Source organism: Pteronotus mesoamericanus, unplaced genomic scaffold, assembly GCF_021234165.1.
Source record: "Pteronotus mesoamericanus isolate MK-2021 breed Mesoamerican mustached bat unplaced genomic scaffold, CSHL_Meso_final contig_26, whole genome shotgun sequence".
In the NCBI taxonomy this organism is placed as follows: Eukaryota; Metazoa; Chordata; class Mammalia; order Chiroptera; family Mormoopidae; genus Pteronotus; species Pteronotus mesoamericanus.
The window spans coordinates 11,542,261-11,555,558 of NW_026555109.1; the positions used below are offsets into that span (position 1 = coordinate 11,542,261).

At 36.5% G+C, this 13,298-nt stretch overlaps 1 protein-coding gene across 2 annotated transcripts in view; it reads left to right on the forward strand.

Moving 5' to 3' along the window:
• The window catches only part of MYO16 (myosin XVI), a 590,664-nt gene that overhangs the window by 416,366 nt on the left and 161,000 nt on the right, over positions 1-13,298 (forward strand). For both annotated transcript variants that reach the window (XM_054574388.1, XM_054574387.1), the window contains exon 23: positions 1,540-1,740. In XM_054574388.1, coding sequence (XP_054430363.1) covers positions 1,540-1,740 — 201 coding nt within the window. The remainder of the gene's footprint in view (positions 1-1,539; positions 1,741-13,298) is intronic.

Genomic DNA, 13,298 nt, shown 5'->3' on the forward strand with positions numbered 1-13,298 from the left:
TTTCACCTATGGGCTCTTCATGGGGACTCTTTATGGGGTCCCTGGCGACACTGAGATTCTTGTGATGTATCATGCTTGCTAGGATAACACTCCTTGTAATGAACTTCCTTCTTCAAATTTCCTTGTTGAAAGGCAATCCTCTGTTGGTAAGAAATGCCACTCTAGGCGTGCTAGGTAATTTCCCAAGGTGGGTGAAATTGCTTTTTGCAGGCATTTCCAATTCCTTCACAGTGCTATTTCCACCCCATTAGTTCTTCCTCTCGCTCCTTCCTGGGGAAGCTATCAGCTGCTCATTTTAGAGATGGCCCTCCTAGCTGCCAGGTAGCTCCAAAAGGACACCCTCTGGTGTATGTGCCTCCACCAGATGGAGGTCCTTCCCATGTCTGGCACTTTGAACCTTTGTTCCCAACGGGTGGCACCAGAATGACCTCAACTCTGCAGCCCTCAGACAACTATATATAGGTTTGGATTTTCTTTGGTATGAGCAGGAGACTCTGAAAGGCACAAAACAACTCCGTATTTATGACACATAGAAATGACTTTCTATTGTCCAAATAAATTACATTATGAAAGGCTGGTGGTGGTATGATTTGATTACCTCAAGTTAAAATACAAACTGAAATTGCTATTGGGGTCAATACAGATCTCTTCCCTTTCTGAGAAGAATTATTTTTTTTATGGTATTCACACTTTAAAAAGCAAACCAAGTGTATGAGAAGACTTAAGATACAATATATGACAGAATAATGTAAGTAAATAATATAGTGTATTTTATTTTAAAACATGTCAATGGCAAATTTTCCTAGGAAAGAAAAGATAAGCAGCACAGCACTGAGTAAATAGCTGTTTAACTGATGGATAAATCACTTGGGCAAAATGGTGTTTTGTGGCTGGGAGAATGCAGTATCAGAGGTTGGGAATTTTTTTAAGCAGCATTTTCCTTCATGTAAGATTAATTTTATATTGTTGCCTACTTTATGACTTTATTTTCCTCATTTGGCATAAATAAACTATCAGACATCTAATTGGAATTTTGTAAGTTATAGCTTCAAACTTTCTCCTAAGTCTAGATATTAGAATATCATAGAGTCACTTCTACTTCTTGCTGAGTGGGATTTTGTCATAATTTTCATGACTTAACATCTTGTAGGTTTTAGTCTTTGAGAAGTAACTTGTCCACTATAAGTGTGAACTGTTTGATATGGGTTATAGGTCAAGAATAATTACAACTTTCCTGTAGTTGGAAATTTTATTTTCTTTTTGAGATTAGACTATACTTTTTAATATCTCTAATGTTTTAATGACATTAAAATATACTCTTTCATTTTTTTATTCATTCTTCTAATCAATAAATACTATTGAGGGCCTATATTACATCAGAGTTTTGACCCCCACAGTGAGCTAAAATAGATGTGTAGAAAAGTAAATGCATTCATTTTCTGAGTGTCTTATATGAAATAATTAAAATATAAATAAGCATTCATGAATAACAAAAATAGCAAATTGAATAATAGAAGAAAAAAAATTCTTAACTTTCAGAAGCCATCTGGATTTCTCTCTTTATTGGATGAAGAAAGTCAAATGATTTGGTCAATGGAAACAAATCTTCCCAAAAAGCTACAAAGCCTCCTTGAATCCTCAAATACAAATGCAGTATACTCCCCCATGAAGGATGGAAATGGGAATGTCGCCCTCAAAGATCAAGGCACGGCATTCACTATTATGCACTACGCAGGGCGGGTAAGTTCAAAGTTAACTATGTAATTTATCATACGCACTAATGGACCAAAGGTTTTAAGGACAAGCTTTAAAGTGTTTGATATTTTAGAGTTTGTTATTTTGATAAATGAAATTTGGGTGAAAACTCACAAAATTTTCCTTTTCTAAGCTATTGCTTTTAGCCTGATAAAGACTTAGCATCTTTAGAATGTGGGTGATGAAGCATGCAGTATGATTCTTCTCATAATGTTTTGAGAATTATAACTTAATGTGAGCAAAAGAGACCTGGATTTAATACAAAGAGCTATGCTGTGAACTTTGGGATATTTTTATAATCCAAACAAACATTGGACATCTGAGTTTGCTTACCCTTAAAAGAGTTTTTAGTATTATTTTTCTTAAAAAGAATGTCAACCTAAGAAAGAAAGCAACTCCCAGATCTCTCAATTCCCTCGCCAGATTTGTAAAACATGCTTCCCTCTTTAAAACCTTCAAGGAATCACTCTAACTTATCTTAAAAAAAAATTCACACTCTTTAGGCAAGCTTCTATCAGATTACTCCAAGCTGATCCCTATTTTTTTTCATGACTTATCTGTTACAACTGCCCAATACAAAACCTCTGTCCAGGTTTGTTTTTTTTTAAATGCACCTGCTGTTTTTTTCATTCCCTACCCCTACCCCTTAAACTCCCTCACACACAAGCTTCAAACAGCCTTCTTCTATGTAAGGTCAAATTGTATCCGTCTTTTAATACTTAAAACCCTATCTTACTTAGTTTCAGTCCAGCTCCCATCTATAGTTAATGTCTTCTACTTTTACATCTGTAGTCCTCAGATATTTTCCCCCTTTTGGCACTTGTACAAATTGTTTATTAGAGGGTGAAATCTCTACTCATGCTCTCATACTCAGTTTATTACAGTTTATTTCAACCAGTGTTAACTGAATCTCTGCTATACACAAAACCCAGAGCATTAGAGAATCAAAGGTAAGTAAAACATATTCCTTGCCTGTAAATATCTCATGGTAAGATACAGAAAAAGTAAATTATCAAATAATTATGATACAATTTATTTATAATATTAGTAATATTAACAAAGTTCTCCAGTACCACAGGGAAGGAAACAATTATTTGGCTTCAAAAAAAAGTGAAGAAATATTTTCTAGAGGAGGTGAAATGTGACCAAGGCCTTCAAGGGTAAGCTAGAACTTACAAAGAATTAAAGGGAGGAACAGTGCAGTAAAGGTATGGACTTCTACAAAGGAATGACATGTGTAACCCTCAGGATTCAATTGTATAGGACAGATTCCATTCTTGTTGTTCAAACAAGATATAACTTTAGTATAAGAAAATAATTATTAGGAGACTCTCAATTGAACTTTCAGAAGTGACCTTAATTAAAACCATACCACATGACAAGGCCACCAACATTATTATGGCCTCAATTTTAATCAGGAAGCCTCCACCCATATGGAGAAGCTGCTTCTGCAGGTACTGACTCTTATTTAGTGCTGCCGGCGATACCAGGAAAATACCCATAGTCCGGCACTCAACATGGATGAGGTCAGCGACTGGGCCCGGAGAGCCCCCCCCCGCCCCCTGGCAGAGAGAAACAAAACTTCATGGCACAGTTGCCATGTGCAGCCTCCATCATCACTTCTACCTTCTAAGTCATGTGCCACAGCACAGTGCTGGACTGGTGGGAGCTACAGAACAATCAGATTCTAGCTACAAATCAGTCTGAGAAGGGTAACTTTCTGTTTTCTGTTGTTTTTTTTTAAATATTTCATTTATTTTTTGAGAGAGGGGAAGGGAGGGAGAAGGAGAGGGAGAGCAACATTGATGTGCCAGAGAAACATCAATCGGCTGCCTCTCAGACATCCCCAGTGAGGGACCTGGCCTGCAATGCAGGCATGTGCCCCACCCAGGGATAGAACTAGCAGCCTTTCAATTGGCAGGATGATGGCCAACCCAGTGAGCCACACCAGTCACGGCAACCTTCCTGCTTTTTGACATCTGCAGTACAGGAAAACAACTAGGATAAAGGCTGTGTACCATTTTGCCATATCTACCCACACTGTAGTTGGCAAATGGTACAAGAAATTCAGTTGTCGGTCAAGCATGGTAAGAGAAAAGTCTGAAAAGACTATTTTGGCCAAGTCAGTAATAAATATGCATATATGAGGGGGAACCCAAAAAACCAGAATTTATTTATAAAAATGTGTTACATATTTAAACTTCAGTCACCTTCTCCATTTGATACCATCCACCTATTGAGAAGTTTTTTCCACTGCTCAACACAGTTTTTGAATTTTTTGATTTTGATGGCTTTTAGTGCTTCTATTATTTTTTGTTCACCTCTTCCACATCAGCAACATGTTTCCCTTTGAGGACTTTTTTGATCTGGGGAAACAAAACAAAAGTCACTCAGGGTGAGATTGGGTGAATAGGGAGGGTAACACAGGGGTCGTGTTCGTTTTTGGTCAAAAACTGCTAAACACTGAGCATCTTGTGGGCAGGTGTGCTCATAAATCACTCATCATGGAATGGGCAAATGTATTGACAGTCTTCAAACAAATTCACTAAAGCTGAATGCATTCTCTCACAACAATGCCAGCTGATTCACTGATATAGAGGGGGTCCTAGAACATTCACCTACCAGGGGAAGCCTGTGCTACAAGGGACCTGCCCTCCAGAAGATAAATCCAGGTTTTTGCGGGGGTTCCCCCTCATACTATTCAGAACTTTGTCCTTTTGACAGTGTTAATTCATCAAACATTTTCAGACAGGGTGGGGGATGAAGTAAGAAAAACATGATATAAGATGGATTGAGAAAAAAAGGAAAGGAGGCTGTGGAAACACTCAGGCAAGGACTGCATGTGAGCACTGGCCATGGCCTGCAGAGGAGGCATTCATAAGGAAGGAGCTGGGACAGAGACTGATGGGATATGCGGAGCAAGGGAGGAGATATGGCTTGAAATAACACTGAGGTTTCTCACCCCTTGGGTGGTTATATTATGCCAACAGAGAGAAGAAACCCTGAAGAATGAGGCAGTTTAAAAGGAAAGATTTTAGTTTTAGATGTTTGGATTTGAGGTTTTAATGGAAATCCCAGTAGGATGCTGAAAATACTTGATGCTTGGATGAAAGAGGTTTGTTGTTTTTAGAAATGCAGTCATATTTTTGGAAATGTGTATCTTGATCATTTTACCCAGAAGCAACATGGAGAGAGTGGAGAAAAGATGATAGTAGAAAAGGGAAGGATCAAAGTAACCTAAAGAAAGAGAGGAGGAGAAGTCAGCAGGAAGTGCACCCAGATGGGACAGTTAGGCCAAAGTGCACTTTTGTGAGAAGTTACAGTACAGTGATGGCCTGAGTAGTTAATGGATGTGGAGAAGAAGTCATTGGGAAATTTTATGTGTAACAGTTAAGAACGTTTTCAGAGTTACTTCTTTAATTTTGAGAGATGTGTGTGTGTGTGTGTGTGTGTGTGTGTGTGTGTGTGTTTTACATGCTATAGTCTTCAGCTCCTGGTGATTCTATGAATGAGTGATGTCCCCAATGTCCTGTCCTGAAAAACCATGCTCAGTTTCTATGGACTCATGCCTATGGCTTCTTTTATAGACTCAATCTATTTTTTATTTGGTCTTTCTCTTTTTATTCTGCCTTATATTTTTCTTATCATTATTGTCTTTTCCAAAAAGCCCTACCTCCTCATGATGTGCCTAGAGTAGGACAACTTCAATTTTGTCATTTTGGGGTCCAGTGATGTTTTAGGGTTAATTAGTTTGAGGACCCACTTATTCAATTCCCTTTCCAGGGTGTCTGCAGAGCTCTCCTCCAACACTGTGAGTCATGCTGATTCCTATCAGCCTTCTCTGCTGTCCAGTTTTCACATTTGTTCTTTAACACGAAATGTACTTTATGTGAATATGTACTTAAAATAAATAAATGTTTTATTTATAGGAAATATTTATTGAATTTATAGGATTTAGTTGAAAAATTATAATAAGGTATAACTAATGATTTTGAAAAATTATTTTTCTATAAGTTTAATGGGATCTATCTTAAATCAGTATTTACCTGACCTGCCTTGTAAGTCTGTTTGTGTTATATCTTGTAGTGGTGTTTGATAAAGGCTAATTGTGTTACATTGAATGGGACCCAGCTCTGGAATAATATTTTATTTAGTTGTTTTGTTTCCTTTTACAAATTATTCTAAAAGCTCTTAATGAAATTTTAATTTTAATTGTTTTAAGTAAATTTGGGGAAAAACTAAATAGTTTTAATGAATATATTTATTTTACTGAATTCTAATAGCAGTAAAGCATAGTAGGGAGATATCTGGTTAGTAGCCATAAAGCCAAAACCCCATGAAATCTTGAATTTTCCTGTAAAATCATCTTTACACTTTAAGCAGGATTTTTCATAATTGAAGTCAGTTTTGTGGCTTTACCAAAAAATGTTCTATTTTATTGAGATGTACTAATGAGTTTTAGCCCAAGGAGTCCCTAGGGACTCATTCACATGTAACAGTATAGATTATATGTAATTTGTGACAATATGGCAAGCCATATGCCATTCTAATCATCAGATGTACCTACATGTACTTACAATTTTAGCTATTGCATTTTCAAGAAAAGCAACACATTCTGCATTTTATATATCAAGAGATGTAGCAAAGAGCTAACTTGTTTAAAATTAGCACACAGAGTCTATTTCAGACAGTAGGATAAACATTTCTCAATAGCTCTTTGATGATAAAGTTGAACCCAAAGGAGAGCTCAGTGGCTCTGGGGTCCTTGGTTTGGTTTCTGTGGCAAGATAGATGAACTAGAGAGTCCCATAACCACTTGCTCCTCTTTGATTGGTTTACCTGGGTTTGTTAGTGAAAGCTCACTATATCTCATAGGAAGGATGACCATTACTGTTGGTGATGACGTTGACGTCCAGCCCCACCAGGGTCGAGTGGCCTGTCCTGTGCTGACTGTGGGATCCTCCCATGCTTCTGAATATTGTTTGGAGCAGGGGCTCGGAGACTCTTTCAGGAAGGTTTAAGCAATGTTATTTGCATTATAGTGGAAGATCTTTCCTAAATGCATTTGAATTTTTCATTACTCATAGGAGCATGGTGTATTTTCTAATCTCCATTACAGAAATATTTTAAAGTAAATGGGAAGAGGCTGTACATGAAATATTAACAGGGCCTCATTAATGAGCATGAATGTGAATTTAAAAAGGCTCTGAGTTGTGTTTTGTTGTTATTTGTTTTAGTAAATTTTAAATCATATAAGGAATTATCTGTTTTAGGAGTTGCTCTTGAAATTCTACTGGCAATTTAAATGATGGATAAGCATTAAATCCAGGGGTATGTCTAATTTTATTGGCTTTTAAAATTAAGAATCTCAAAGGAAAGAAGAATAATTATTTGGCAAAAGACATGGGCTCTTAGGAAAGTTTAATTTCCATTAAGGTGATTCTGAACCAACTCTAATGGGAAATAGTATTTTGAAGTTCCTAAATTTTAATGTGAGAAAAGGGAATAGATTAAGAGATAGTAAAGCAAACTGAACTAATAAGAATTAAATTAATGAAAATATAGGTCAAAATTAAAAATTATAAAATATACGACACATACCTATCCCTTTTTGTTTTCTGCTCATAAGGTCTTTGTCTGAAAGTTGTTTACTGTGATTTTAGTTGTTTTTTTTTTTTTTTAGCATGAAGTGATTACTTTGGGATCTCATATAAAAATCCCATTCTATGGCCCGCTTTGATAGTTTACATAAATCAAATTGCTGATATTGTGCTTACCTACGATGGTGTGTCTGTGTTTTGGCTTCCTTCTTTCCCCAAACACCTATTTATTGTAGTGAGTGGAATGGTGGCCACCCAAAAATACATCCGCATGCTCATCCCTAAAACTTGGCAAAGGGATCTCATTTAGAAAAAAGGTCTTCGCATATGTAATTAAGTTAAGTATCCTGAGATGAGGAGATCATCCTGGATTATCTGGGTGAGCTCTAAATCCAATGACAAATATCCTTGTAAGAGTAAGGCAAAGAGAGATTTGAGAGAGAAAAGGAAGCCATGTGACCACTGTGGCAGAGACTGGAGTGATGTAGCCACAGGCGAAGAACACTGGGAGCCACCAGAAGCTTGAAGGAACAAGGAAGGAGTGCCCCCTAAGTGTCTAGGAGAGCAGGGATGCCAGATTTCAAAGTTCTGGCCTCCACAACTGGGGGATAAAAAATTTTCGTTGTTTTGAACCACGCAGTTTCTGAGCGTTTGTTGCAGCAACCGAGGAAACTGATACAGTGTTCACTGGTTCAGCTTTTACAAATTAAAAGAGGAGTAGTTTTAACTTAAAACATTGTAGAATTTCTTTGTCACATTTGATGCATCTGAAAGTGACCCCTACATTTCCCCTCTATTTTTGCTCATTTGTTTTTTTTCTCACTTGGAATGTCCTCCTTCTTTCCAAATTTCATTCATCTTTCCAAGTGTCAAGTGTTTGGCCTAATCCAAATTTCATTGATCTCTGCCTTCCGTGATCAATAATGGTGCCTAATGCTTTCATAGCATTTTCCAACTTACAAAGTGTTTCTGAGATATTTTTACCATGTGTATAAATGTAACTATGTCAGTTTTCCAGTTAAGTAAGTCTTGGTGAAAGTCAATGATTCACCAAAGCTTAAACAGATAAGTATGAGTCTCCTGAAAGCTCCGTAACAGTCTCACAAGTGGGTGGCTTAAAACAGCAGAAATTTATTCTCTCAAAATTCTGGAGGCCAGAGTTAAAAAGCAATTGTCATCAGATTTGTCTTTTTCTTCAAGCTCTGAGAGAAATCTGTTTCAAGTCACCCCCTTAGCTTCTAGTAGTTTCCAGCAATCAGCATTTTTTTCGACGTAGACATAACATCCTCCATCTTCACATGACCTTTTCCTTATGTGTATCTCGGTAGGTCCTCTTTTTTGAAGGATACCAGTCATTATATTTAGGGTCGACTCTATCCAGTATAATCTCATCTTGACTGGTTATGTCTGAAAATATCTTATTTACAAATAAGCTTATGTTCTGTGGCTCTGGATGGACATGAGTTTTGAGGTACCCTATTCAACCCATGACAGCCTAGTGTGTCACAATACTGTGTCTAATTTTCTCAAGTCTCTTATGTTTTTCTCTCTCCATTATGGTGTGTGGTGAAATTTTTAAAGTGCTTATTGTCTATAGTCATAGAATCCGTGTGGTATGGTGGAAAGATAAGATGCACTGGGGCACACTGGAGCTCCATTGCAGTGACTTTGAGTAGGACACTGACCTTCAATGACATACCCATGAAGTTTGGAATTAAGGAAAATATAGATATGAATATCATAAACTTGTTCTGGAGGTCAAATGATGAGTAAGCAATAAATGCAAGCATGATTATTTTGAGATGTTGCATGGAATACATGAGTTGTATTTCCCTAACTATAGCTTTTGATGCAGGAATATCATCATATTTAGCAGACATTTGAACTCATCAGTCATAGATATTGAAGACCCAAAAATATTTTGGGAATCTAATCAACTGGCTATGTTCTCACACCATAATATTAGTGACCCAATTAACTTACTCAAATTAAGTTAGTGGTAAAATGTCCTTAATTAGTTAAAAAATATATTTGTTAATTTTTATATCTTACAATTGTGCTCACATTACATGAAGCAATGTTTTATAAGCTGTGTTAGAATATTTATTTTTATTTATCACAATGTTATTAATATCATTTCAGCAAGTGATAGGGAATATGTAACCACCACAGTTATATTTTCTTGTTCTTCCTGTTACACCTGAAAAACTTCAGTGATAGGTAAGAACAAAAAATTGAGATTTTCCTCTGTCCGTGGAAGCTATAATGTTAAACAGGAAAACATTTAGATAAATATTTTAGGTTATGGAAATGTGACACTGTTTTTCAATGAATATACAGGTTATTTTTGTGAAGAGAAGTTTTACCTTGATTAAAGAGATTCTTTTAAAAAATTATGCTCTTTACCATTTAGCTATATAGCTAATATTTTAATTGAGCATACAGGTATGTGAAGCTTTAGTGCAGATTTTAGAAGACCCTTTCAATATTATTTGCCTTAAGAATATTAAAGAATTGTCTGCAACTTATATACATATTCAGAGAGGTAATTTTATGACAGAATAGCCTCTTTATATAATGTGCTTGTAGATGTGTCTTTCTGTGAGTGACTCTTGATTGTATCCATCAGGATTTCTTATCTATCTCCCTAAAGTACATTTCTGCAATAGAGTTGTAATCCCTGATGATTATTGTTCATGTCACATCATTACATGCCTTTCTGGGAACCATATTACCAATACAAGTAATATGGAGAAAAGAATGGTGTTACTGATTTGTGGCCAGTCTATAAAATACCTGATTTTTTTCCTTCTCCCTGAAAAGAATCTACTCTTATTGTGAAGATTTATGCTGTTACCCAGATCCCTGTGAAGTAGAAATCTTTATCTCATTGCTACTGCAGTAGATTCTAAGCGATACACTGGCAAAGGCCACCCTCTTTGTTTTTAGGCATATTTATATAACACGCAGGCAAAGGACACCTTGGCCTGTTTATTTTTCCAGTTCTACCTGTGTCAGGAACACCCATAGCTTGTCACCTGGCCTTTACCCTCCAGAGATTTTTTAGGAGACACCGTGTGCCCAAGAGAACTCTGAACATGAAAGTTTAAATCAAAAGGAAAAGGAGCTGGACTAATCAACAGGGAGGCTTCCATTTATTTCTCTTTGTTTTCTCCAGGCAGGATCCCCAGACATAACAATAAAATCTGTCTGGCCTAAGCCAAACTGATATTAGTAAAGATTATTTGACAAACATATTTTGATTCACACAGAAAGAGCTTAATTTACATCTGTATGTGTTCACCTCTTCTGCAGACTTTTAGAAAAATAAAAATTAATTCAACCAGCATCCTGGTGTTGTGTTGCTTATATCAATTTCACCTTCGGCATAATGTTTTGTAGCAGACCTGATAAATATTTCCTAACCTGGGGTTTGGTTAGGAAGAGAAAATGCAGGCTCCCATTTACGGACTCTGGCTGTTTCTTCAAAGATTTAATAGCTTCTGTTATCTTCATTGGCTGCCAGAAAGTTATAAATAAGAAACATTAGATTTCCTAGAATATTGATATCTTATTGTTAGTTGATAGTTTTTTAATCTTTAAAAGGAACCTATGAGGTATATTTATAAATTTCAGATGTGTCAATTTCAAGGCAATGTTCATATTAGCAATAATATGATTATTACTTATCATATTATTAGCAATATTAGCAAATAATAGGATTAGCAATAATCCTATGTGTTCCTAAAAATCTTTTTATGAGACCAAACTCTTTTTTTTCCCTTATATTGATTCTAGAGAGTGGGAAGAGACAGAGAAAGAGAGGGAGAGAAATATTGTTGTGAGGAAAAAAGGCATCGATGGGTTTCCTGTTGCATGCATCCCGACTGGGACCAAACCCACAACCCTGGCATGTACCCTGACTGGGAATCAAACCTGTGACCTTTCAGTTTGCAGGACAATGCCCAACCAACTAAGCCACACTGGCCAGGGACCTAAAAACTTTTTTTTTAAATTAATATTTATCAACTTAAAGTGAGTCAGAAAGAAAGCAAATGAAACTATTAGATAGAATCACTCAATGGAAAAGTAAAAAATAGAAGCCTCTGCTTATAAATATTGATGCTATAAAGAGATCAATTTGCTTCTTCACATGAAATTGAGACTTTTTTCAGCAAACCTCAGATAGAGAGGTGAAACCAGGCATGAGAAATTGTCAGACCCATTTGTATTCCCTGAAAATGATTTTTTATTCCTTGTGCTGAAATTCAATCTTTACATACATTCTGATGTGATACATTGTATTCTAGAGTGGATCTCAAAGTTTTGCATTTTTGTCTGTTGTTAATCCCAACTGTTTCTTTTCTCAGGATTATATTTGGCATCATGTGAATAACATGGTGGAGTGAGGGATTATAAAATTGATGTGAATATGCTTCCATTTGATAAGTATTGATGTTTCTCATGATAGTATTTTATGTCTTAAGTTAGGAGTTTATTTACTGTCATGATTAGTTTTGTCTATGAAATGACTCCCAAATCTCCAGTGTAACTATTTTTCCTGTGGACTCTATACCTGCTTATCTACTTTTTAATATCTCTACTTGGGTAGCATCTGAAATGCAACAGATCCAGAAGCTAACTGAACTATACTCCCTAGCCACCTCCCAAACTCTCTCCCTCTAGACCCACTTCAAAAGTAAATAAATAAAACTGATTTTCCATATGTGTCCCACTTTATAACTCATAGTAAAATCAGAAATCCAGTTAATTATCAATTATAAGCTACTCCCCCCTAAATATTTCTTGAATCTAAAAATATTCCTTCCCACGCCACTAACCTGGTATACATTGCTCTCCCTACTCTCTCAGGGCACTTTAATAGCTTCCTAACACTAACTGTGTTAGTATAACATAAATGGTAGTTATCAGTGAAGGAATGAAGGGACATTTTTACTTAAAAGCATACTAACTCCCTTTATTTCACTTATTGTCTTGCTTCTCTGATAACTGTTTAAAATTTAATGTGAGTATTCTGATTAATTTTGTTAATAATAGACCTAAAGTAGTGGCAGTGATGGCTGCTTTCTTAATCAGCTGTTCGTTCATTAACCCTTCTTTCAAACATTTTTACCTTTTAGCTTATCCCTCCTAGAGAATCGACTTTGCTTTCCCCTTTAAAAAAAATCAGATCTTGCAGATAATTTTAACACTCTTGTTCTTCATGTACCTGGTAGTTGAACAAGCACAATTCGGGGGATGTAATCAAGATTCCATTTTATTTTTGGCTCACACCACTTTTTAAAATATATTCAGCAGGGACAGTCCTTTTCTTGTAACAGATAAAAACTCAGGCAGCTTCAGTGATACCTTCCTAGTAATAGTTCTTTATTTGCATTTATAGGCACTCACAGACTCAATTCAGTAACTAAGGACTTCTTGTCCTATATGATAATCAGAACTACAAATATAACCAAAAGTTAAGCTTGTGTGTCAACTCCCGAGGAGGCACTTACAGTGGCCCAGGGCATTCTGAGTTCTTTCTTTTGTGCTGACTGGTCTTGTACTGTTACAATATAGTTTCACACACATTACGCCTTTTGATATTTAGGGATAAATCTTTCCTGGGTGCTTTCACGTGTCCTGGAACCCTCCTCCCCCGGAAACCTTCGATGCCTTTCCTATGACCTAGGTGATGCCGAGTCTCCTGACAGCTCCCCTTACAGCCTTGGCGTCTCATGCTCATTTCACACCAGCTCTCTTCCCTGGGCTCCTTTATTCTCAGTCCCAGCCTGTCTTCTTAGGCAGGATGTAACATGGACCAAAAAGCGTAACCATGTCCTCTGTAGTTCATCAAAATTATAATAAGTTCTGTGCTCTCCACTTTCAAGAGCTGCCACAGCTCATCCCACTGCAGCACAGGATGTTTCTTTTTGTATCTAT